Source organism: Callorhinus ursinus, unplaced genomic scaffold (genome assembly GCF_003265705.2).
Source record: "Callorhinus ursinus isolate GAN/ISIS: 27379988/994484 unplaced genomic scaffold, GSC_fseal_2.0 scaffold4, whole genome shotgun sequence".
In the NCBI taxonomy this organism is placed as follows: Eukaryota; Metazoa; Chordata; class Mammalia; order Carnivora; family Otariidae; genus Callorhinus; species Callorhinus ursinus.
Window position 1 is genome coordinate 116,135,300 of NW_027397066.1, and position 23,700 is coordinate 116,158,999.

The 23,700-nt window shown below is 35.7% G+C and overlaps 1 protein-coding gene across 12 annotated transcripts in view; it reads right to left on the reverse strand.

Moving 5' to 3' along the window:
* Positions 1–1,728: 1,728 nt before the first annotated feature.
* The window catches only part of ELF2 (E74 like ETS transcription factor 2), a 115,533-nt gene continuing 93,561 nt past the window's right edge, over positions 1,729–23,700 (reverse strand). For 5 of the 12 annotated variants that reach the window (XM_073892271.1, XM_073892272.1, XM_025874208.2 and 2 more), the window contains 7 exons: positions 14,575–14,688; positions 12,823–12,996; positions 9,954–9,992; positions 9,501–9,587; positions 5,478–5,670; positions 4,271–4,618; positions 1,729–3,928 (listed from right to left, as the gene is read on the reverse strand). In XM_073892271.1, the coding sequence (XP_073748372.1) occupies positions 3,301–3,928; positions 4,271–4,618; positions 5,478–5,670; positions 9,501–9,587; positions 9,954–9,992; positions 12,823–12,996; positions 14,575–14,688 (1,583 nt within the window). In that variant the 3' untranslated portion in view covers positions 1,729–3,300. The remainder of the gene's footprint in view (positions 3,929–4,270; positions 4,619–5,477; positions 5,671–9,500; positions 9,588–9,953; positions 9,993–12,822; positions 12,997–14,574; positions 14,689–23,700) is intronic. The other 7 variants (XM_025874197.2, XM_073892273.1, XM_025874204.2 and 4 more) reach the window with 3 other exon arrangements.

The following is a 23,700-nucleotide window of genomic DNA, read 5'->3' on the forward strand; positions in this document are numbered from 1 at the left end:
GAAAAAAGAAGCTACTTAAAAGGTAACGTCAATAGGATTTGGTGAATGATGGGAGGTAGGAAGTAAGATGTCTAGAATGGTTTCTTCTGGCATGAGTAATGGACTGCTGGTAGTGTCATTTACTGAGCTAAGAAGAACAGATTTTAGAACAGAGTTTGACCAGACATTCAGGAGGAAATCAGGAAATTGTAAGCAGTTAGATAAACCCACCTGAGTCTTACTACACATTTAGTAGTAAAAACCACAGGCATGAATAAAACTAACCATTAAGTTGAAGTGAAATTGTAATAGTAAACACTTAAGAGTGCTTGCTATATGCCAGGCAATGGTTCTAAATCCTTAACATATTCATTTAATTTGTACACCTACTCTCTGAAGTAAAGAAGAAAATTTGAAGAAAATCTGAAGAAAAGAGACCCACAGACAGAATCTTGCTAAGTATTAACATTAAATGGGAAACTGAAGGAGAGCAAAGCAGACTAAGAAGGCAGGAAGTAAACCAGAAGGATGTCATGGAAAACCAAAGAATTTACGTAGGCTAAGGCACAAGATCCCATGAAAAAAATGAAGTGTCTGTTTAATTTTACTACTGGATTGTTGGATCTCAGAACTGTTTCTCTTAAGCCAGAACTCAGCTACGGAAGAGAGACAGCAATAGGCTATAAAACTTGTTGGAACAAGGAGACCACAAAGGTATGAAGGGGGGAGAAGACGGAGTACAGGAGGAAGGCACCCCTGCCTCCTTCCTGAAACAGATGGGTAAGGACGGATGCCAGAGAAAGTAGATGTTCTTACAGTCAAGGGTCCAGAAATGGAGGGAGTTCATAGCTCTGGACCACCATGTTCTCTAGAAAGAGGTATACTGGTCATTCGGTTAAGCAGGGTAGTAAGGCTGGAATTGTTGCTAGAAACAGACCTAAGGAATAAATGGACAGATTGCTGATTATTGTTCACAAGCCCTAGTGAGGCTGGAATACACAGTGGCATTAAGCCATTGTTACAAGGTTCTTCTCCAGCATACCGGACACGAAAAAGCAAATGTTAAGTTACAGTGGTTTACAGTTTGGAAGGGTTGAGATTAAAAGCCGTACCACTGAGAATTTTAATCAGAAACACTCTGATCAGTATATACTGTCTACATCTGTTTCCAAACCTGGACCTTAGGTGTACTTAGAATTTCTGAGACAGAAAAATGTCTAGGTAGAGTGGTGGAGATAAGCTAGGTAGTTCTGACTTAACCCAGTTAGAACCAACTAATAATACAGTGGTGAGGGGGGAATTATTCACTCAAAATTGAAGTCTCTTTAGTTGTCCTCCATAGCACATGACTTAGATTCTTAGCAAATATGTTACCAAAACCAACACATGTCCAATAAGTGTCAATAAGCTCAGCATTTGGAGAAAGGTGTAGGTATGGTATGAGCTATCTATTCTTTGCCCTCCAAAAATATCATGGAGTATAACTAAAGAAATGAAACTATAGTGCAAAAAAGAAGACAACTGTATTAAGTGCCAAAGAAAACTGAAATTTTAGGAACTGTCTTAAAAGTAGGTAAAATTTGAGCTTAATTCCCAAATGGGATAAGAATCAAGTGAGTTTTTCTTTGAGATTTTATTAAAAAGTACCATCAGGTATGTCTGGAAAATTAAACGATTACAAAGGGTGCTATTATAAAAATCTTTGTCAACCTAAGTAGTGTCTGATCAAATGCACAACTGAAGGCCACAAAACATTAAGTATCAGTTTATTTAAATTTCTAAAAGATGTAAAAATAGACAACTTTTCTTTGTAGTAGAAAGAGCATTAAGATGTGGGGTCACAGGACCTAATTTGGTGTGAAATTAGGAAATTCATGTAATCCCACTAGTACCTCCATTTCCTAATTTGTAAAAGGGCTAGAGTATCACTTGATCTTCTTAACCCTCAAAAGGTCTGTTTGAGAAATTTCTTTAAGTGTGGCCAACATTAAAATAATAAACTCATGGTAAGTAGAACATTATAGTTCATGATAGTAATTAGAAAATAAGTGGCAACATGCAGATACTTGCCAAATATTAATGTAATGGAACAAACAGAAGGAAAATTTTTTCACACAGTAGTTGGGAAGGAGAAATAAGACTTCTATACTTAAACAGTGTCTCTATACTAGCTTTTGAATATTGTTATAAATATCACCAGAGACCAAAACACAACATAAATTTCATTTCTATATTTCAGAAAACCTACTTGAATACACTTTGAAACAAGAGTACAACAAAATAGAATATACTTCAAATGTTGAATATACAAACTATTATAGTTCAAATCTGAACACTGGTACTTTCCCTCTTAAACTTCAACTAAAAAAAAAAAAAGGAAGGAAGGAAAAAAACAAAACAAAACACCAGGTATTAGAGCTACCTGACAAAAATTCATGCTGAGCCTGAACTTCCAAGTGACAGTAGAACTGAAACTGCTATGTCTGCACAGATGCCAGGGCTAAGTGAGTGACACAGGCAGGTTACAGCAAAAGGCCAGAGCCAACTGTTAATTTGTCCACAATTAAGAAACTGACAGACTTAAACTACCATATAAAATGTTACATGTAAATTCTATAACAATACTGTGCTAGGTACAAGATTTTTAAAATTTTTCTTTTAATAAAAAAAGCTTTACACAAACAAGCCATTAGCTTATTTCAATAAAGAAAACTGAAAATTAGTCTAAGGCCTTTGTTTTAAATCAGCTTAAGCTATATGATATAAAAAAAAAATCGCACTAGGTCTTTTTTGCTATCCTCTTTCTGAAAAGCTTTTGGATCCATTTTCAATTCACATTCTAAAATACCTATATTAGCAGTCTTCACATAGCACCAGTTAAGTGAGTTCTGTGTGAACACAGTAATAATTGCTGGTATGCATATAAAATGCATCAAAAATTGCTCTATGTAACAATGAGATCACCCGTCCCAACCCCTCCCCACTGAAAACTATATAACCTCTTACAGAGTGTTAGTGTTCCAAGTCTTAGTGTAACTGGATATTGTAGTGAGTTGCTTGGTCCCTTTCAATCCTTTTCCTTATTGACGGGTTCAGTTGTTTCCTACTGTAAGAGGCAGTTTTCTGTCAGCATCTCTGTATGTAGTTCATTTCCCACTGAAACATGGGATAGGTAATTTATTTCCAGTAAGTCTGATTGTTTTCTTAGATGCGTTAAAAATGTTTTAAAGTCTTCTTTTGACTTTGTTTGATGACCTCCCTTGCAAATATTTATGTTAGTACTATCACTAACAGTCTAAAGTCCACGGTAGAGCTGCTCTTTTATTTCTCACATGTCACTAGTCCTTCCGTTTTCATAGTTACAGGAAGGGCAATAGCTGAAGGCGCACTGACAACCACTACGTGGGTCACTGTCTTACTTCCATCTGCTGGTTTTTCTTCTTGTACCAGCTGCAAAGTTTTCACGTCATGTTCCTGCTTTTTTGCCACTGCTTCTGATTTGACCTCTGGCCCCTTCAGGACCGCGCTGATAACTCGCGGAGGAGTCTGGCCAGACGCCTGTTGAGTAGGCACTGATAGTCTCATTACAGGTGTACCGTGGGCTATTGAAACGGGGGTAAGTGCTCTCACAGCCAGCGGGGTTCCAACAATGTTAATGCTTCCGGACCCAGTCAGATTTGACTTTGTCTGCAGCTGACACTGTGCAAGTTGTGTAGCTGGGATGGTGATAATTTTGGCAGGCTGCATGGTGATTTTGTCTCCGTTTTCAGAAGAGGCTGGCATCACAGTAGGGATCGTCTGAATAACTACCTTGGGAGAGGTTGCTGTTGTTGGACTAGTGCTGGTTATTAACGGTGCACCTGCATTAACTGACTGAACTGCCACAGTTGAGATTTTCTGACCCAACGATGTCATTACAACAGGTACTTGCATTGCCACACGAACTGTCCTAGTAAATTCAAAAAAAGTTGATTTAATGTTAAAGTAGACAATAGGTCTCTTGAGCAAAAAGATGAATGCAAACCTGTAATGTACAAAACTAAGGTTCCCAAATTTTACAGGTGTACTGACAATTTAGAATATATGAAATATTGTGAAACAGATCTTAAAAACAAATGCCCACGTTAAGTTCCATCTACAAAACCATAAAAACAATTCGAGTTAGTTGAGACCTCTACTTTAACAGTAACAATAAAATACATTTAAAAGATCAAACACTCTTCAAAGTCTTGACGACAGTGGATTTTTAGACTGCTGACATTAAAAAAGGTATATAGTTTCCTTCACTGACCTTGGAGCTGCTGTTGCTGACACAGACGCAGTAGTAGTAGGAGACCTGGATGGAGGATCATGACCAGGGGAAGTGATGTTTACAACTCTAGCTACACCCTTCTCTGCCCTGGAGCAGTTCAGAGATGAGTTTTTCCCACCACGAACAGAGGTTGCTGCTTTCAGGAGACTCTCTGCAGACAGTGACACTCGTTCTAAGGATTTTTCATCAGTAGCTGCTGCTAAATCTTCATTACAAGTTTCACTTTTGTCGTCATCTATGACCACTATGTTTTTGGGCATATCCTTGAACTGATATACAAGCCTCTGTCCTTCAACCTTTGCAAGAATACCCCTTTGGTAATAGTATCTGTAACAGAAACAGTACTAAATGAAGCAAGTGTATTACTACATCTTTTGCGTCCCCCCTGCCCCGCCCCAAAACACCATGTGGAATGGACACTAACAGAAACATTCTCTTACTCCCGTTAGACATGAGAAGGAGCTCTTGTTGGCTGGGGATTGTTCAAAAGGCTAAGAACTTGGATAAGAATGAAGTTGGAACCTGGTGCCACACTTCCTTTAACCTTTAGGTTTATAAAATAGCTACAAGTTCTCTTTCTTAAAGGAAGTAATTCAACCTAAATACCAAACACTTTACTGTATCTTATGACATCAGTAAAAATTCAACTGTGATTTACACAGGTTATAAAAACAATCTGACGTTATGTAGAAAAATTACTCAAGTGGTACTTAGTAGAGATAAATGTGGGATATGTGAATACTGTCATATAAACAATGTGTCCATTTACAAACATCCCTAATTAGAAGAAGCCATGTACACTGCAAAGTTTTGTGGGTTTCTCAAAATTTCATATTAAGATAAATCCATTATAACAAATTCATAGGAACTAAAAAGCTGTATTAGAAACTGTATTTCATTTGGGTTTAATTTCCTTAAAGGTCTTCAACTTCTCTTATTAAGGAACAGTCCTAAGTGCAAAAGCACATTTTTCTGCAAAAATGGGTTTCCAGTGATGGCTGAAATTTTAGACGTCTAGACCAAAATCTTTCTCTCCATCTACCTCCAAACCTAAGAAACTCCTCTAGAATATCCCCCCAAATTAGAAGTTATAAAAAGGGGTTTTTAGAGCTTCTTTTTAAACAACTAATAGATAATACAGAAATATGTAGGTTTTATTTGAAAATTCATTCTCTTGTGTACCTACCTCAGAGCTCGTCCCATAGTTTCATAGTTCATATCTGGCTTGTTCTTATGCTTTCCCCAAAGTTTAGAGACAGCCTTTGAATCCACAAGCTTGAATATGCCTTTTTCTCTCTGAGTCCACTTAATATACCGAGGACAAGTATTTTTATCTTGAAGTAGATCTAAAAGAAACTCCCACAAATAGGTTGTGTTTCCTTTGAAAAAATGATAAGACACTGGTTAAAAATTCATTAATATAAGGCAAATATTTAGGGGCACTTAAGTGGCTCAGTCGGTTAAGCGTCCAGCTCTTGTTCTCTGCTCAGGTCATGATCTCAGGGTCACGAGATCGAGTCCCACGTTGGCCTCTGCGCTGGGTATGGAGCCTGCCTAAGATACTCTCTCTCCCCCTCTCCATCTTTGCCTCCCCCCGACCTCCACTCACACCCTCGATCAAAAAAAAAAAAAAAAGGCAAGTATTTAATTATGCTGGACAAAAATTCATTAACTACTGGTAAAACAAATGTCCCAAGAGTCTGTCATTAAGTACTTGACTATATGCGCAATCATTTATACAGTGTCAAATTGTGTTGCCTAGTAAATTATATATACACTGTATTTCATTTTAATCCTAAATATACTTGTTTGCTAGTTTTCAAAAATAATATCCTATTTATGTTTACAGTTATGATACTAATGTAACAGAGAGGTCCTGGATTTTATACTATTATACACCCTATCCTAAATTTTGAGTTCAGTAAAGGCAAGGCAAAGGCATAATGCATAGCACAAAGTGAACCTGAATTAAACAGAATCCAATTTATTAATTTACACAGATCTATACCATGAATAAATTTATTTGCACCAGTATGTTTATTATATGATCAGCCCCAATTCTATGATCAAAATTCATCAAAAGGCACTTACTTGTTGAAAAGGCAAGCAATACACAGTGAAATCTGCAAATCTTCTAAGATTTTATCTTTTTTACGTAATCTCCACACCCAACACAGGGCTGGAACCCACAACCCCGAGATCAAGAGTTGCATGCTCCACCGACTGAGACAGCCAGGCACCGTGAAACTTATTTTTCTTTGATTGACCTTTATGCAGGAACTCTGAAGTACATGTCTTATAAAGTACAAATTACCCACGACCCCTTAAACATTATCTTTTCATTATCCTCTGGATTACTAGTCAATTTTCAATCAATGAGACCTACCTTCCTCTAAAAACAGGTTTTTTTTTTTAATTGCTAATCTCTTTCTACTGACCATACCCAGTACAGTGAAGACAAGCAATGTATTAGGATTTCATTATATATGGACAGTTGAGTAAATACATTTGTGCTTCAGTATTAACTCCTTAAACAAACACTAAAAAGTAACATGGCAATTCCTTTAACTAGTCAAGTATTCATCAAATACTAACTATGTAACATTTGATCACGTGACTAGCAAAATTTGAAAATGAGCTATTTCTGCAGAGTAACATAACTATTCATCATACACTATGCTCCTTAAGTGTAGCTGAGGATACAGAAGAGCATTTAAAACTTGGTCCCTGCTTCAAGGAATTTACAATTTAGTTGGGAAGGGAAAAGTAAATGACAAGTTAATACAAAAAAGAAGTAACAGTTTGTGAAGCAACACAAGATCACAAGGCAATGCATAATAATATTCCAAATGAATGACAGAAAATGTCTGAGATTTCAGGAATAAAAATAAAGTGGATTGGTAAGACAGAAGACTTGGAAGATGACTAAGATTTGCATAGAGGAAAAGGAGGGAATCTGGGATTCAGATAAGGAACTTAATCTCCAAAAGAAGAAAGCATGAGTTTTTTTTTCTTTCCCTTTGAAGAGTGGAGGATGGGCAAGTAGTGGACAGTAGTTATGAGGAGATCAGGCTTTTCAGAATGCTGTTTTTCTTTTATTCCCTTCATAAAGCCTCTAAGGGCCAAAGATTCTTAAATTGATCAAAGAACAGAAAAGAACCCCGAGAAGGAGAAAATTAGAATACACACACCACCGAGTCACCAGGTCATCTCTAGGCTCCTGCTCACCATCCCTTTACTATCATCAAATCTAGATCCAAATTACAGGCTTCATGAGAAGAACCTCTAAGGGTAGGAGGCTTCCAAACTAAGCTACTGCTACTCAATCTAAATCCTGATGCTCTTCCTCGGGCATTTCATTTTCATTCTGGAATTATCTGAAAATTCAGTAAATTTGTTAACCCATAGTTGAGACCAGTGTGCATCTTTTAACCTAAAAAGGTTAACCTTCAACTTTACAGTGTTCTATCTGCGTCTCTGAAATCCCACTGCATCAGCATCAATACTTTGTAAAAACTCTTACTAGTAAACCATATGTAACTTTCAACTACATTAAGATATGTACTTGGGACATTTTTGTGATCAAGAGATTACCAGGCCCTATGAGTGGACATAGGAAAAGTGATCTTATTGTGGAAGAAACTTCTGAATAATATAAACAATGCCTTATAACACATAGTAGGGATTTGAATGCATCCATGTTTGTGGAATGAGACTCAACATCATTCCTCAGGTCGTCTTTGGATACTCACTCCATCCCAGTTCCCATCAAGTTAAAACTGAAAAGTTCTAAATCTCACTTTAAGGAAAACATTCAGAAAGGGAAGCCATCTTTATCACAGACATTATCAGCATTTTGTAGAAGAAATACTTTATTTTTTTTTTTTAAGATTTTAAAGTACTTCCTACACTCAGCGTGAGGCTTGAACTTACAACCTCATGACAAGAGTCAGAGGCTCTACCAACTGAGGCAGCCAGGTGCCTCCGACTGGATTTTTAATCTTTAATCTTCATATTCAACACTTTGCCTCAAGTTTGATAATAAAAGACTGAAACCTTAATAAAAGGTGATTTTGATTGTTAAAAACAGGTCATCACAAAATTTTTCTCCAGTGTTAAGCATCAGGTCTTTGAATACAAGAGACCACTGATAATGGGAATTATTTAAAAAACAGTAATAACTGTATTTACAGTTTAGCTTTGTAATTTTTAAAGTTTTCAACATAAAAGACAAAACCTAAGATGTTAGAAATGTAAAATGACCAAAGACAGACAAAGAAATAAAAGTATCCTAAATCTGTCCCAAATTCAATTTCTCAGTTCCTGAATAAATAACAGTTCAATGTAACTACATTTTTTGGTCTAAATTTCTTAGACTTACTGGAGAAAAATTTTTTTACTAGAGATTTAATTTTTGCTCTATTTAAAATTTGTCATATGACAGCAGAAAATAAATAAAATTAGATATAAGACCACCTGTTGAAGATGGAATAAATTTTTTAATATATTAATCCAAAATGTATCCAACTATTAAATATTGGTCTGAAAACATTCATGAAAGTGATAAATTCTGGTTATCAGATTATCAGAACACACCTAAAACCATGATTAAAATGTTACCTGAAGTCATCTAACAAGAGCGCAGAATGTAGGAGGCGTCTCATTAATTTTTGTTTTTAATGAAAGTATACAAATTCTAAAGCAAAAATAGGGTTTTTGTTCTGACCTGACACGACTGAAATTGGTTGACTGGGAAATTAAATTCAACTTGCCTTGAGAATTCTTGCATTCTATCAGTTAAGAAATTATGTATCAGAAATAAGTCTTCGTTATAAAGCCACCCCTTCAGTTCTAAGTGGCTTTATATGAGGATGAGTACTGTTACACATACATACCTCCCCTAAGAACAATGGCTCTTAAGAAGGCTGTGCATCAGACTGCACTTTTTAGATGACCTTTTCCAAACACAAATGCCTACTGCCTTTTACTCCCCCTTTAGCCTCTATCTATGGCTATAGAATCTCAGTGGGGTACGAACTGGGGAAAAAAAACTCCCCAGGCGATGCTCATATAACCCTGATTAAGACCTACTACCAAAGACAGTACTTCCACCTGTACGTGTCCTAGGACTCATTTTCTTACAAATGCAAAAATGTCAACTGAAAAAAAAAAAGTCATCTCACCTGCAAAACAGCCCTCCCCAAATTACCTTTTCCTTCTCTGGGTTTCTTCTTTATACCTAACTCAGGAGACCCATTGGAGATTGGTGATTGCTGGGTCTTTGGTTTACGGCCAACTGAAAAAAAGTAAGATTGAAACCATACATTGAAAACAGGAAAAATAACAGAAGCATGATTAGCAGATGCTTTGATAACACATTATTCATGAAACTGGACACTAATTTGTGGATTAATATACTGAGTGTATATAAAAAGCTGCATTTAAAAGGAGCAATAAAAGCACTTCTGCAATTTCAGATTACAGCAGTTAGTTGGCAGTAATTTCAGTGTATATAGCAAGTCAGGTACTACCCAACCTATTATTTACTCAGTCAGAGTCTCAATTTGCTAACCTCTTCCAATAATGCAGCAGTGGAAACAAATTCTAGTACAAACTTTTTTCTTTTCTGTTCTATAGGACTGTTAGAAAAAACTTTACCTACCTATTGCAGAGGATCTGATAATCTGCGAAGCCCTTTGAGCTCAAATGAGGAAAAGTAAAAAATATTATTTTAAACACTCTACTGCTCTGAGCCAATCCATTCACCAGAATTTAAGCATAAGTGTTCAAATTTCCCCACCTCAATGTGCAGGTACATCATAAGGATAAAAAAAAAATCTTTGTTAATTATTTCGTATGTCTAGTAAGTGTGCCCTTCTTTTAGCTTCTCTTCACTTCCATCAAAAGGTGCCTCAGGCAGACTAGCATCCACAATGAACAGAAAAGCAAGAGCTATACTTACACTAAAAAAGGCATAAGGCTGAAATGCATTGTTTTCAATTCTCAGCACTGATAAAAGAATGCTGGCAGATGAGGGGAAGCCTCCAGAAAGGCTGGGAAGTCAAGTATATTATAATTTGCAGATTAAATATATTATTAATAATTTGGTGATTGTCATACATCTGGGATTTCTGATGTCACTCTGGTCTTCATTAGCAAGGATTATTTAGAGCTAAATAAAGACTTAAAAATCAAAGTGTTTTAATTTATTGCAAAATACAGAGCTATTATATTCTAGGATTTCATTATGGTAACTAATCAGTAAGATGTGTGTTCTGGCAAAAATTAAAAGGGAAAGTTCGCTGGTCTCACTAGAACAGAGATTAATCTCAATTTAAATAATATTTAGAATACAAATCAGTAATAAGACTCAAACAAAACAAAAAAAACCCCAACTTCCTTCATCGAAATGTTAGCCCAAAAAGGCTTAATTTATTTTCATATAAAGCAGTATTTCCCAAATCATTCTTCTTAATAGTTTATTCATCGGTCAGAAACAATGTTCTACAGTCAAATTAACTTTTAGAACACTGCATGTTACCTTCTCTTGCAGATTCACAACACACATTAGAATGTTAGAAGCTCTGGAAATAAAAAGAAGGCTCTGCTATTCAAAAATAACCTACCTTAGTATGTCCCAAATGAACTTAAGCATATATATTTATGCATTATATATAATTTTTAAATGGTCATTAAGATCATCTATTTTCAAATATATAAAATTAGTATTAAATTGGCAAATTATTTCCTGGTTTATATCGTACCACATAGGCAGATCAACCTATTCATCTAGAGGTCTTGGTTCCCAGCTATTCATGGTCTTTTCCATCTTTTTTTTTTTTTTTAAAGATTTTATTTATTTATTTGAGAGAGAGAGAGAGAGAATGAGAGACAGAGAGCACGAGAGGGGAGAGGGTCAGAGGGAGAAGCAGACTCTCCACTGAGCGGGGAGCCCGATGCGGGACTCAATCCCGGGACTCCAGGATCATTCCATCTTCTTTTAAATCTAAAAATTAGGGCACATGGGTGGGTCATTCGGTTAGTGTCTGACTCTTGATTATGGCCAGGGTCCTGATCTCATGGTCGTGAGATCGAGCCCTGCGTTGGGTGGGCATAGAGTCTGCTTGAGATTCTTTCTCCCTCTTCCTCTGCACTACCCCCTCCTTCCCGGCCCCTGCTTGTGTGTGCGTGCGCAAGCATGCGCGTGCGCCCTCTCCCTCTCCCTAAAAAATAAAATAAAAATAAATCTAAACATTTTGTAAGTATTTGGTAATAGCTCCTATCAAATACCACCAGCCAAAGGCTACAGTGGGGAAGTGGGTAAACATGGCTTTTTATATGTATGCCTTTTGTTTTTAAACATTGAAACAGCAGGAAGTTAATTCTTCCTTCTAATTCTCTCATTCATACCTCTTGCAACATACACGTAATCTATCACATGAGGGAAGGCACTCAATCTTATTCTTCACTGTGTCCCTCACAGTAATGAGTACAGACACATCAACATCACAGCAATTTGAAATAACTCTAATAAATGAAAGGAAATACCATTATGTCTTTTTCTTTTTTTTTAAAGATTTTATTTATTTATTTGACAGAGAGAGAGAGAGCGAGAGAGGGAACACAGCAGGGGGAGTGGAAGAGGGAGAAGCAGGCCTTCCGCGGAGCAGGGAGCCCGATGCGGGGCTTGATCCCAGGACCCTGGGATCATGACCTGAGCCGAAGGCAGACGCATAACGACTGAGCCACCCAGGCGCCCCAAATACCATTATTTCTAACACAAGTTTTCTTATTTTTGCCTTGATTTTTTTCCTACTCTAAAATGTAAAGAAAGAGATACAGAAGAAAGTGGAATTAGGTGAGTACCATTTATACAGAATTTCATTTCTTTCAAGTTTTACCTCTGATTCAAACAAGAAAAGGACCCACTTGCTGCCCAACTCCTAGGGATGTTGAGGATATGTGGGGCCTTGGGCCTCACCCATCAGGATCAGGTGAGCAGAAGTTTCAGCAGCAGTCAAATAAATAGTAAGTGGAAATGCTCTTTACCCACTGGTGAGGTTATTCCACTTAAAATCCTTATTGGCAATCTTGGTGTTTTAAGACAGAAGGTATACGGAACAAAAGAGTATTGGGCTTTTTATTTTAAGGCCCACAAAAGAGTGGGAGATTAAAAATAGAGAAAATAAAAAAATTAAATGTTTTTAAAAAAATAACCAAGTACCTAAAAGGATCAGAAAGCAGACAAACAAGTAGTGAACCTCTAATCTTCCTTCTGCTTGTCCAACATTTGTTATCATTCCATTTTCAGATAACTTTCTTTAGAGCTTAAATACTAACTCCTTTAAAACAGTATGAACATGTTAACACAAAATTAAAATCTCAATTTGTTGGTTCTCTGAGAATACCTAGGTAAAGATAACATCAATCATAAATCTACAGCATATATTTCCTATGTCCCTTGATGGGGGGAGAAAAAAAACAAGAAAAAATTTCTCCCACTTGTCCAGAAATTTATAAATATACTCTACCTTTTTTCTTTTTCATCGGTTCATGGCTATCTGGTGATGTCGGAATAGGAGAGGTATCCATTGGTTCCGATTCTTCAGTTGACACCTCCACTACAGTTTCTGTAATGACATCTGGCCTCATAGCAGCATGGATAAATTCTGGAGTTGATACACAAGGAGGGACAAACACTTCCACTATAAAAAAAAGTCAAAAAATTAAAATTTCCCACCCCCATTAATACTTCTTCATGCGGACAATTCAATATTTAGTAGAGGTGAAGTTTGTTAACAATTCATCAAAGCAGGGTAAGAGCCTAAAGTTAATTTGCTGAATACGCAATACAATCTAAAGTACGTAAGGAAATAAATGCAAAGAAAATTAGCTTGAAGGAAATGTTAATCCTGTAGGTAAGGTGGGGACCATGAGGAATTACACCCCCCTTCTTCACATTTTTTACACACTTTCAAGCTCACTGTAGAAGACTTTGAATTATTTTGACAATTGGGAAAACATAATGAAAATAAGACAATAGAATAATAGTGACTTCCTCAGTAATTACTTTCCTTCCTGGTACCCATCAATATTCTCTAACTAGGTAATATATGTACATGGTATAAAATTTAGAACATTTAATAAATGTGTGTGTCTTCAGTGAAAAGAAAGCACTTAACAGATCATTTTGAAATATGAAGAAAAGGGAAACCTGCTCATTATAGCCCAATGAATATCATCTTTCAATATTTAAAATTTTATTTAATGTAACAGTCCTGATGTTTTGGGTCACTAAAACAGAAATAGAAACTGCCATTTGGTATTCTTTATATACAATAATGTTGCTCCAGCTTCCTTCCAATGTGCATGAATAATCAGAATATGACATTTCTATTTCAATTAAGGGACAGCTAATAATACTATTGTGGATTAATACACTGACCAATATGCCCTAATTTTCTTCTCATATCCCTGAATAATACATGAATAATACTATTCTAATTAAAAAAAGTACAGCTGCTCTTGGTATTTATAAATCCCTATAAGTAGGAGGGCTAATATTATTGTATTAAGTCAAATTAACACTTGGACATTAGAGTGCAAAATGACTCTCAAAGGCAATCTTAAAGAAAAAAAAAGGGGGGAACCAAAAGAAAAGGAAACTCCCAGCCTGAGGGAGTATGAGGAAATGGTAGAAGCTATCTCCTCTCTCCACCATGGAAGGTTCTCTGGAGCTACTGCCTATTTATCTCAGTCGGTTAAGCGGCTGCCTTCGGCTCAGGTCATGATTTCAGGGTGTGGGACCTAACCCTCTCCTTCCCACTTGTGCTCTCTCTTGCTCTCTCGCTCTCTCTCAAATAAATAAAATCTTAAAAAAAAAAAAAGGCAACACCTGGTGTTTCTTATAAATAAGTAAGTAAATAAAGGATAGAAAGTAGTCATGGGCAGCAAATCCCCCAACCCCATCTGCCATTCCCTTAAGGACTACAAAGGTTTATAATTTACCCAGAGTTAAGCAAATAAGACATAACAATATAAATAGCAATTTAACAAATATTTATCTGTCTATAGTGGGCATTTTCTGTTATCTTTATTATAAAAAATTAATTATTTTAAGACTAGGGAACTTTGACAAATAAGGATCAAGTATTGCTGTCACAGGTATTCATGCATAATAAACCTTGAGAACAACAATAATCCTCATGTATTTAAGAAGAAACTTATTTTAAATATGCAAAGTGATAGGACATGTTTAATATAAAAAAGAACAATTCACATACCAGGACTTCTTGAATCCCTTAAGCAGGTAGGAGATTCCATATGAAGCAGGGCTTCAGCAGCTTCAATTGTCTTATCTGTACAGTGTGCATTACTGCTATGAACTGATGCTTCCACTGGGGGGAAATAAGTTCTACTCAATTAAAAATGCACAGAATACATTACTAAATTAAAACATATTACTCTATAAGAAACAAATTAACTCATGTGAATAACTCTAAGTCACTGATACATATTAGTCCATATAAATTATTTACAGAAATAATTTAAAAAACCATCTAGTATGTACACTCTGCAAAACAAACATTGATTATAAAGCAACTATTGAGAATGATTAGAAATTACTGAGAAATTTCTGAATCTTATCCAAAGGAAAACAAAGACCCTTGAAATTTGAACCCTGTATCAATTTCAGGCAAAACTAACTTGGAGGTGGGGCGGGGGGAGGATGGCTGTAGATTAACAATCCTAGGAGGTCAATTATGTGTCTTGATATACAGCCACTAATATCAAGGGCAATACCTTGCAGAATCAGTCAAGAAACATGCATTTCCAAGTTAGTTTAATGAATTAGGTTCTTACAGACCCTCCTAGGTGTGTGGACTAGCATAGCACCAGATACCCAGGAACTCTATTCCCAGTAACCTTGTCTCTTCAAGATTTTACTGAACTTTTCTGTGTTTTACCCAATAAATTTGTTTTTAAAGTTTCTATGTTTGTTTGTTTTCCCATGAAGTCTTTTCTAATTCTGCCACCTTCTGTAACTCTCTTTTAGCACTTACTTTATGCTTTGCTGACTGAATTACTTGTGAAAAGTAAAGTATACAGCAATCGTTTGGCTTTTCCAGTCCAACAGCTTGAGTCCTAGTCTCTGCTACTTATTTGTTACCCTAGACCAGCAATTTAATTTCTTGTAAGGAAACTTGATTTCCTTTTTTACAAAACAGGTGTATTACCTCAGATAGTTGTGAGAATTAAGTAAGGTGATACCCATAAAAAACATGTACAATGCCTGGCATATGGGTAAGAATTCAATAAATGGTGATAATTTCTTTTTTTTTTTTTAAGATTTTATTTATTTATTCAGAAGAGACAGAGAGAGAGAGGCAGAGGGAGAAGCAGGCTCCTTGCTGAGCAGGGAGCCCGATGCAGGACTCGATCCCAGGAAGCTGGGATCATGACCTGAGGTGAAGGCAGACGCTTAACCATCTGAGCCACCCAGGCGCCCAATTTCTTTTTTTTTTTAAGATTTTATTTATTTATTTGACAGAGAGAGACACAGCGAGAGAGGGAACACAAGCAGGGGGAGTGGGAGAGGGAGAAGCAGGCTTCCCGCTGAGCAGGGAGCCCAATGTGGGGCTCAATTCCAGGACCCTGGGACCATGACCTGAGCCAAAGGCAGACGCTTAATGACTGAGCCACCCAGGTGCCCCAAATGGTAATAATTTCTTATCACTACTGTAAGATTATAAGTTCCTTGAGGTCAGGGGGGCTATCTTAATTCATCTTTGTATCTGCTATAATTCCCAATATAGATTTTTAATACAACAGGCATGCAAGTATTTCTTTTATATATTAAAGTTGAGGATAACCCACAGACCTTATAGGAAAATTGGCCATTCAAGCACAAACTTGTATTAATAATATATTAATTTCACATCCTAACTTAAAAATATTGAACATTCTACTTGGTTCTGAAACATGAATATATAACAGTTTCTAACTGGATAGATTTTTCTCAAGATGTCCTCTAAAAAGACTAAAAGGAAGTATTTGTATAAATTCCATAAGCTGTATTACAAATTCAGAAGTTCTACACACTAAAGATAGGAATCTTTTAAAATTGTTTCCAGGAAACTTTTAATTGAAAAAAAAAATTCACTTAATCTCAAAATTCACCAAATGCTAAAGCCTTAGCCTTAAACAGCAGTCATTTGGAGAGCATTTATTAAAAAAAAAAAAAAAAAAAAAAAAATCCAGCGACTGTTTTACCACCTGTTGCACATCATCCACACTCTCAACCAAGGTACTGGGTCTCTCCAGTTGCTCTTTCCATTTATGGAAATCTGCTCAAAGCTAAACAGTTCCAGAGAGGCAGCCAAACCTCTAAGTAAATCTATCTTTAGGTGACCCTGCTTACTCTTATCTGCAGCTTCACTGAAGCAAAGGATTCAGTCAGTCCTTCTAGCTCAACTTTAAGAAACTTAGTAAGTATAAAATATATTACCATTCTCAAGTAATTTTTTCAAAGTGCCTTCCCACAATACCCACATATACTAAAGAACCTTGGAAAGCAAATTCTCAGGTTTTTAAGGAACTTCATTCTCTTTAAAGTCTACTTGTGTTACAATTTAGGTGTTGTCTTAGGTGCTATTAATAAACTACCCTGGGTAAACTAATTCCTTATGTAATTATATTAAGACATACCCTAAAAACCTTACCATATTAAAATCAGAGCTTCAAAGACTTGATAACACAGCAATAGAATTTTACCCAATTTTTTAATGTTTTCAGTTACAAACAAAATGAAACGTGCCTAATTACAAATAATGCTGCCCTTTTTATGTAGTTTGAGGCACATTTTTAAAACCATGATTTCATGTTAGTTATGTCAGTGGAAACTATTTTTCTTTTTTTAAAGATTTTATTTATTTGACAGACACAGCGAGAGAGGGAACACAAGCAGGGGGAGTGGGAGAGGGTAAAGCAGGCTTCCCACAGAACAGGGAGCCCGATGCGGGGCTCGATCCCAGGACCCTGGACCTGAGCCTAAGACAGATGCTTAATGACTGACCCACTCAGGTGCCCCGGAAATTATTTCTTAAAAGTATATTTTCTTGCTCATATTTCTGACCTCAAACTCCCCTTTCTCCCAAATTCAACATATTATTTCCCAGGACTGTTTTACATTTACAGAGTAAAACAAAACACATACAAACTTAAGAATAACATTTATTAATTCATATTTTAAATTTAGGATGAGAATATCAAAAATGCATACGTTTTCTGTGAATTATCAATCAGGAGATCTAATGATCTATGTACAGTCAACATTTGGTTGTTGAGCATTTACCATATGTCAGACCCTCTGTTAGAAATCCGAGAGACAAATGTGAATAGATCTCCAGCCTTGTGAAGCTTATACTAATAGTTCAGAAACATAAATGATAGTATCAAAAACATAAATGGAAGTAAAACATTTCAAAACTAAAAAAAGGTATAAAGTAAAGTTATTCTGTAAGCTAACAGCTTAAGTGGAGCACTGATTTCTTTTTTTAATGCTTACTAATTTTACTTTTTGTCATTTTTATTAACTAAAATAACTCAAAGCACGTGCAAATACCTAAGAGCTCATACTTAGATCAATTTTTACAACAGCGTACCTATCAGTTTCCAAGACTACTTCACCATTTTGAAAAAGCTCTCTTTTTTCTTTTGTTGATATAATTTTTGATAAAAGAAATTTAAGAAATATTTCTTATTCAAGTTTCTGTAGTTTTTGAAAACTTTTCAATTCATTTGGTTCAGTTCAGTAATTCAAATACAATTTAAACAAGAATTATGCACAATTTTTAAGGATAAACATGAGTTTAACAGTGTTGTACAATATAAGTAAGCAAATAAGCAAACTACAAGGGCTGAAAACTCCTATCTCTTACTTAAAATTTGATTTATTGGTATCTTTCTAGACATGTGTATGAAATTAATGGGACCAAAAAAAAACAACTCATTTTAAAAATAGAAACAATGAAGCCCAAAAGTAATCTGACAGGTATCATTTTCTACTTAAGACTAGCACTTGGTGTTGCTAGTCAATCCCTCTTGAAGAAATAAACATATCAAACAAATTTCAAAACAATTTTAACTTTAATCATAGTGCCAAAATCAAATTTGCTTATGCCCTCCCTTTACTATTGGTAGGAGTCTTCTTGTTCCATTTCCAGCTTTCTAATCAACTGGTGTTTGTATGGTAGACTATTCCAGACTCACTCAACAGCTGTTACAAAATACCAAACTTGGTAATTAAGTCTGACAAGAGACATACCTCTCAGCTTTGCAGAAGCGAATGCTGGCAATGGATCTAGCTCATAACAAAGTTCTTAAAGTCAAAACTAAAAATTAATAGCAATTTAATTTGAGAGCAATGGAAAAAATTAGAAAACACTTCCTTAAATGATAGTAGTATGCCCCTACAAGCAAGACCATAAACTAGTAATACAAGGTCATCACTCAACCAGGCACCTGACTTACCTCAGCTTATCTTCTAATGCCCCAAGGCATAATAGGTAAGTGAAAAATACAAATGAATGCAATAAAAAGGGGGAAAAGGTAAAAGTCTGGGACACTCCATCTTTTCTTATTCCTCTTTGACTTTCTAATCAACAGTTAAATTTAAAAGTTTAGAAGAGAAAAAGAACTAAAATTTTCTAAAATAGAGCTGCCTGATGAAAATATAATGTGAGCCACATAATTTTTAAATTTCCAAAAGCCAGATTTTAAAAAGTGGAAACTGAAATTAATGCCTTTCATTTAACCCAGTATATTAAAAATATTGTCATTTCAACATGTAATCAATATCAAAGTTTTCCACAGCTTCAGTTTTTATGTTTAAATTAAAATTTTAAAAAATTAAAAATTCAGTTTCTCAGCCACTCAGCAGCCACATATGGCTAAATGCCTATGGTACTGAAAAATGCAGAGTAAATAAAACTGTAATACAGCTACTCTCAAACTTTTTTGGTCAAAGGCAACTTTCATGCTCAAATTATTGAGAACCACAAGAGATTTTGTTTATATAAGTCCTTTTTTAAATTTTATTCTATTTGAAACTGAAATTAAGAGGACATTAAAGTATTTATCAATTCATTTAAAGTAATAAACCCAGTACTTCTAAGTAGTATTTTAATGAAAAATAGCTTTTCTACAACAAAAAATTAGTGAGTAGCTTTCTTGTACATTTTAGTAAATCTTTTTAATACACGGTAGAAAGCGGCTGGATTTATTTAATTCTTCATTAAATTTGTTGTAGTATCAAGTCAGGTAAGCCCCTAGAAAACTCTGAACACTTGTGGAAGTGAAAAGGCAAATAATGTCTTAGAATTAATTATGAAAACAATTTTGACTTCACAAGACTCCCTGAAAGAGTCTAGGGACTCCGCAGATCCTCAGCTCAGAGATTTTAGTTTTTAAGGACTGCAACTATAATTTATTACCAAACAGAAAAATAACACCCAAATTCAATCCTGTTTCTTTAAGTTTTAGCTTCTGAACAGTGTACAGATGGAAAAATTATATGACTCAATTTTCCAAAAGTACAACAGTATTTTGTCCACTTACACATAAAGGATTTTTTAACAAGTTTTTCATAAATACTTCTTTGCATCCCTTTGAACATTTAAGCTACAGATAACACAAGGAGTTTCAATAATTATCAAGAATATGCTCCCACCCACCCTTCTCCACCAACCACATGCATTTCTAAAGGAAATTGTTTTATGCTGAATTATCTTGATTATTTAAATACTGACGTCACTCTTTAACTGTTTTTTATGAATTTTAGTACTAATGCTGCAAAGAATTCTAAAGACTAATTTCTTTTTTATTCTTTTTAAAGATTTTATTTATTTATTTGACAGAGAGAGACACAGCAAGAGAGGGAACACAAGCAGGGGGGAGTGAGAGAGGGAGAAGCAGGATTCCCGCCAGGCAGGAAACCCAATGAGGGGATCGATCCCAGGACCCTGGGACAGTGACCTGAGCTGAAGGCAGACACGTAATGACTGAGCCACCCAGGCACCCCTGAAGACTAATTTCTTTAAACACTTCAAATACGTTCTTTTTTTTTTAATTGGGGGCTGGGTGGCATAGTCAGTTAAGCCTCCGATTCTTGGTTTTGGCTCAGGTTGTGAGATCTGCCTCGCGTTGGGCTCCACTGAGCTCCACTGGGCTCCAAGCTCAGTGCAGAGTCTGCTTAAGTTTCCTTCCCTGTCCCTCTGCCCCTCCCCGCTGCACTCGCTCTCTTGCATGCGCTCTCACTCTCTAAAATAAATAAATCTTTAAAAATAAAAAATGAATGCCATTCTTCCAGTTTTATTTCAACACATGCTTCATTTTTTCACATCCTAAACTGTTTTCAAATTGATCTTTTTAAGATTGATAACCAGATATTTCAATTTACAGTAAATGGGAAGATTTTCAAGTTCAAACTTCACAATGAACTTTGACAAATCAGATTTGTTTTATCAGTGAAAATACTTAAGTTAAATTTCTAGAAAACTCTCTCCCTCCCATTTAATACCGGCATTAAAGTAGAACAAAAGTTCTGGTGACCATATCTCTCAACCCAAATTCTCCAATTTCTTAATTCTCAGTTTCTCAAAAAAAGAAGAAACAAGTCAAGGAGAGTATACTTGAGAACAAGAAGGCAGAATTTTTTAAACTGAAAATCTTCCAAAAAACTAGATCACATTTACACAATACTTTCACATAATTAAGAAAGTAACATTCATTGTTCCTATAGACTAGACATGTTTTTCCTATGATTCGCTATAATATCTCTTCATATATACATACATGAAGATGATCCTAAACTATATCATAGTCTCATTTAACATATAGACCTGGCCTCAAATTCCAATTTGGCAAACACTGGCCAGCAGAAATTAACCTCCCAATTAGGTAATGATCTTACAGACATTCATTTACACAGTGCAAGGTGTAAAAAAAAAAAAAAAAAAAAATCCAAGAAGGAAAAAGGCTTCACTTTCCATTAAATATTTTAACTACTTATAATCTTAGAGTTATGAGAGATCCCCTAGTCAATCTTGTCCTCTTACAAAAAAATGAAACCTTAAAGAAGTCAAGTCACTAGCACAGAGCTAGTTTAGTGACAGCGAGATGAAGATAGTCATCTCCTGACTTCAGGTTCAAGGTTCTTTCTCATACATCATGTTATAAGTGAAAGTTTTACAACATATGTCAAGTCTTCACCACAAAAATATTTTATATATTGAAACAAGTGATTTTTAATAAACAAGCTTATTTATTTCATTCTTAACTCGGACTCCTCTGACAGCAAAAATGCTGATAACTAAAGCTGAAGTTGGTAACTAAAGTTGATAGTTACGCCTCAAAAGGAGGAAAATAAAAGCAAAGTATATCCCCTACTACCTTAAAATATAACAATATAGTAGTGGTAATATTAAGTGCTTTATAATTCCTTAGAAACAACAGTTATGCTAACAATATTCAATTTAAAGCTTATCTCCTCTAGAAGTTTTCATTAATATCAGTCATTATACACTAGTCATCAACCCATTAGAGCAATCACTGTAGTTACATTAACATTTATGTATTAAGTAGATTTACATCTGTCTCCTCAATTAGACTGTAAAATCTTTGTGAGGAAGAATTATGCCTAACACAAAATTCCCTCAAGGGAATAAAAAGGCATCATTCTATTTTACAAATATAAACTTCACAAACATTACTCTCCCAACATCACTGGAAACTGGCAGCAATCTAAATTTTTATTAATTTAGATCCATGATTCCTCATCTTGTGGGCCACCTTTCCTCCCCAACTTTTAACTCACTGAATAATCCTTGGGTAAATCCGCAAACCTGTCTCAAGTTTCCTTCTAAAATAGGGCTTGTAAAAGAGCTTCAGGTTACATGAAAATGATTGAGGAAATAATCTGAAGACAGTTATATGTAAAACATATTCTTTGCAGAAGATTATAATCATAAAGGAAATCAATTGTTAGGATTTGTAAATACTAAAGAAATGCTCTAGGACCAGAAAACACTTAAAAAAAAACTTTTATCAAAGGGAGATAAAACTTGTATTTTCACCAAACTGTAAACCATCTATAGGTTTCCATTCCAAGCAAAATATCTACAGGTCACATTCAGCTTCGCTAATTCCAAAAGCTTATGAAAGAAATACCTTCCATTGGCAAAATTTAGCCCTCTAGACTTTACAATATTTTTCCAAAATTCTGACTGCAGGAGCTACGCTAAGGTTCTCTTGTTATGTTCACAATCACTGGAAACATCTCTTGAAATGTTTAACACAAAAATATCACTGACCCACACAATTACAGGTATTGTTAGTACCAATAACATAAGAACAAAAATTCCGTTCCTTAATTCATATTACGTTATTAATGGACTGAACATACACAAAAGGAACCAAGTTCTTATTTACTAATACTTAAATTCTTGCTCTTATCCGAAAATAACTGCCAAATGTGTTTCAATCACCACGCAGGAAACTGTGATTTTTCTTTGGGACTTTTAAAACATGTAATATTACATTTTATAGAAAAAAAAGGCTGGTCACTCATGTATTATACAATACATAGTTATATTATTCAAGACTTTATTTCAACTAAAAGTCCTGTTAAATTTAGCAATACGCGTTATGTTCATGATTTTCCCCAATCGAACTGAATCAGAGTTCCACCAACCAAACCACTAATTTCACGCTCCCAGAGGATAAGATCTCTTACAGCATTACTCTTCGGTGAATATTTCCCATATTCTAATTCCTACAGTTGGCGATATGAAATAGAACCCGGGGAAAAGGAACATGTATGCTTATTACTGCTATAAATAAATAATATTCTAGCACTGCTACATGGATTGAGGGCCCTGATTGCGCTGTCTGCTATTAAGTAAAGCTGCTTTTTCTATGTAACTTAAGTCCGTGCCCTTCCGCTGCAGCAGTGGCGCTGCACATCCCCCACCCCCGCGGCCACTTCCGTGTTTACACTCCTCTTCCCTCCAATTCCATGCGTACATTGTCAGCTTCACTCCCGCCCAATCTTCATTGGCCCACCGCGGGCCCAGAGTCCCGCCCCCAGAAATCAACGTTCTTATTTGGAACATCTCAGAGAGCAGATTGGAACCAGGGGCCTGTCAATCCCGACCGTTCTGTCCTCTCCGAGGCGCTTCCGCTATGGTGGGAGGTTTGGGGGGGAGGGGAAAAGGGGGCAATTCCGTGCTGAGACTTCCCTAGGGCCAAGACTCCCTCTCGCCCGCCCCACTCCTTCACGTTCACCTACTGTTTACAAAAATAAACGTTCTTCTCTGATGCCCCAACGCTCTAGGTCAGGGGTACCAAAT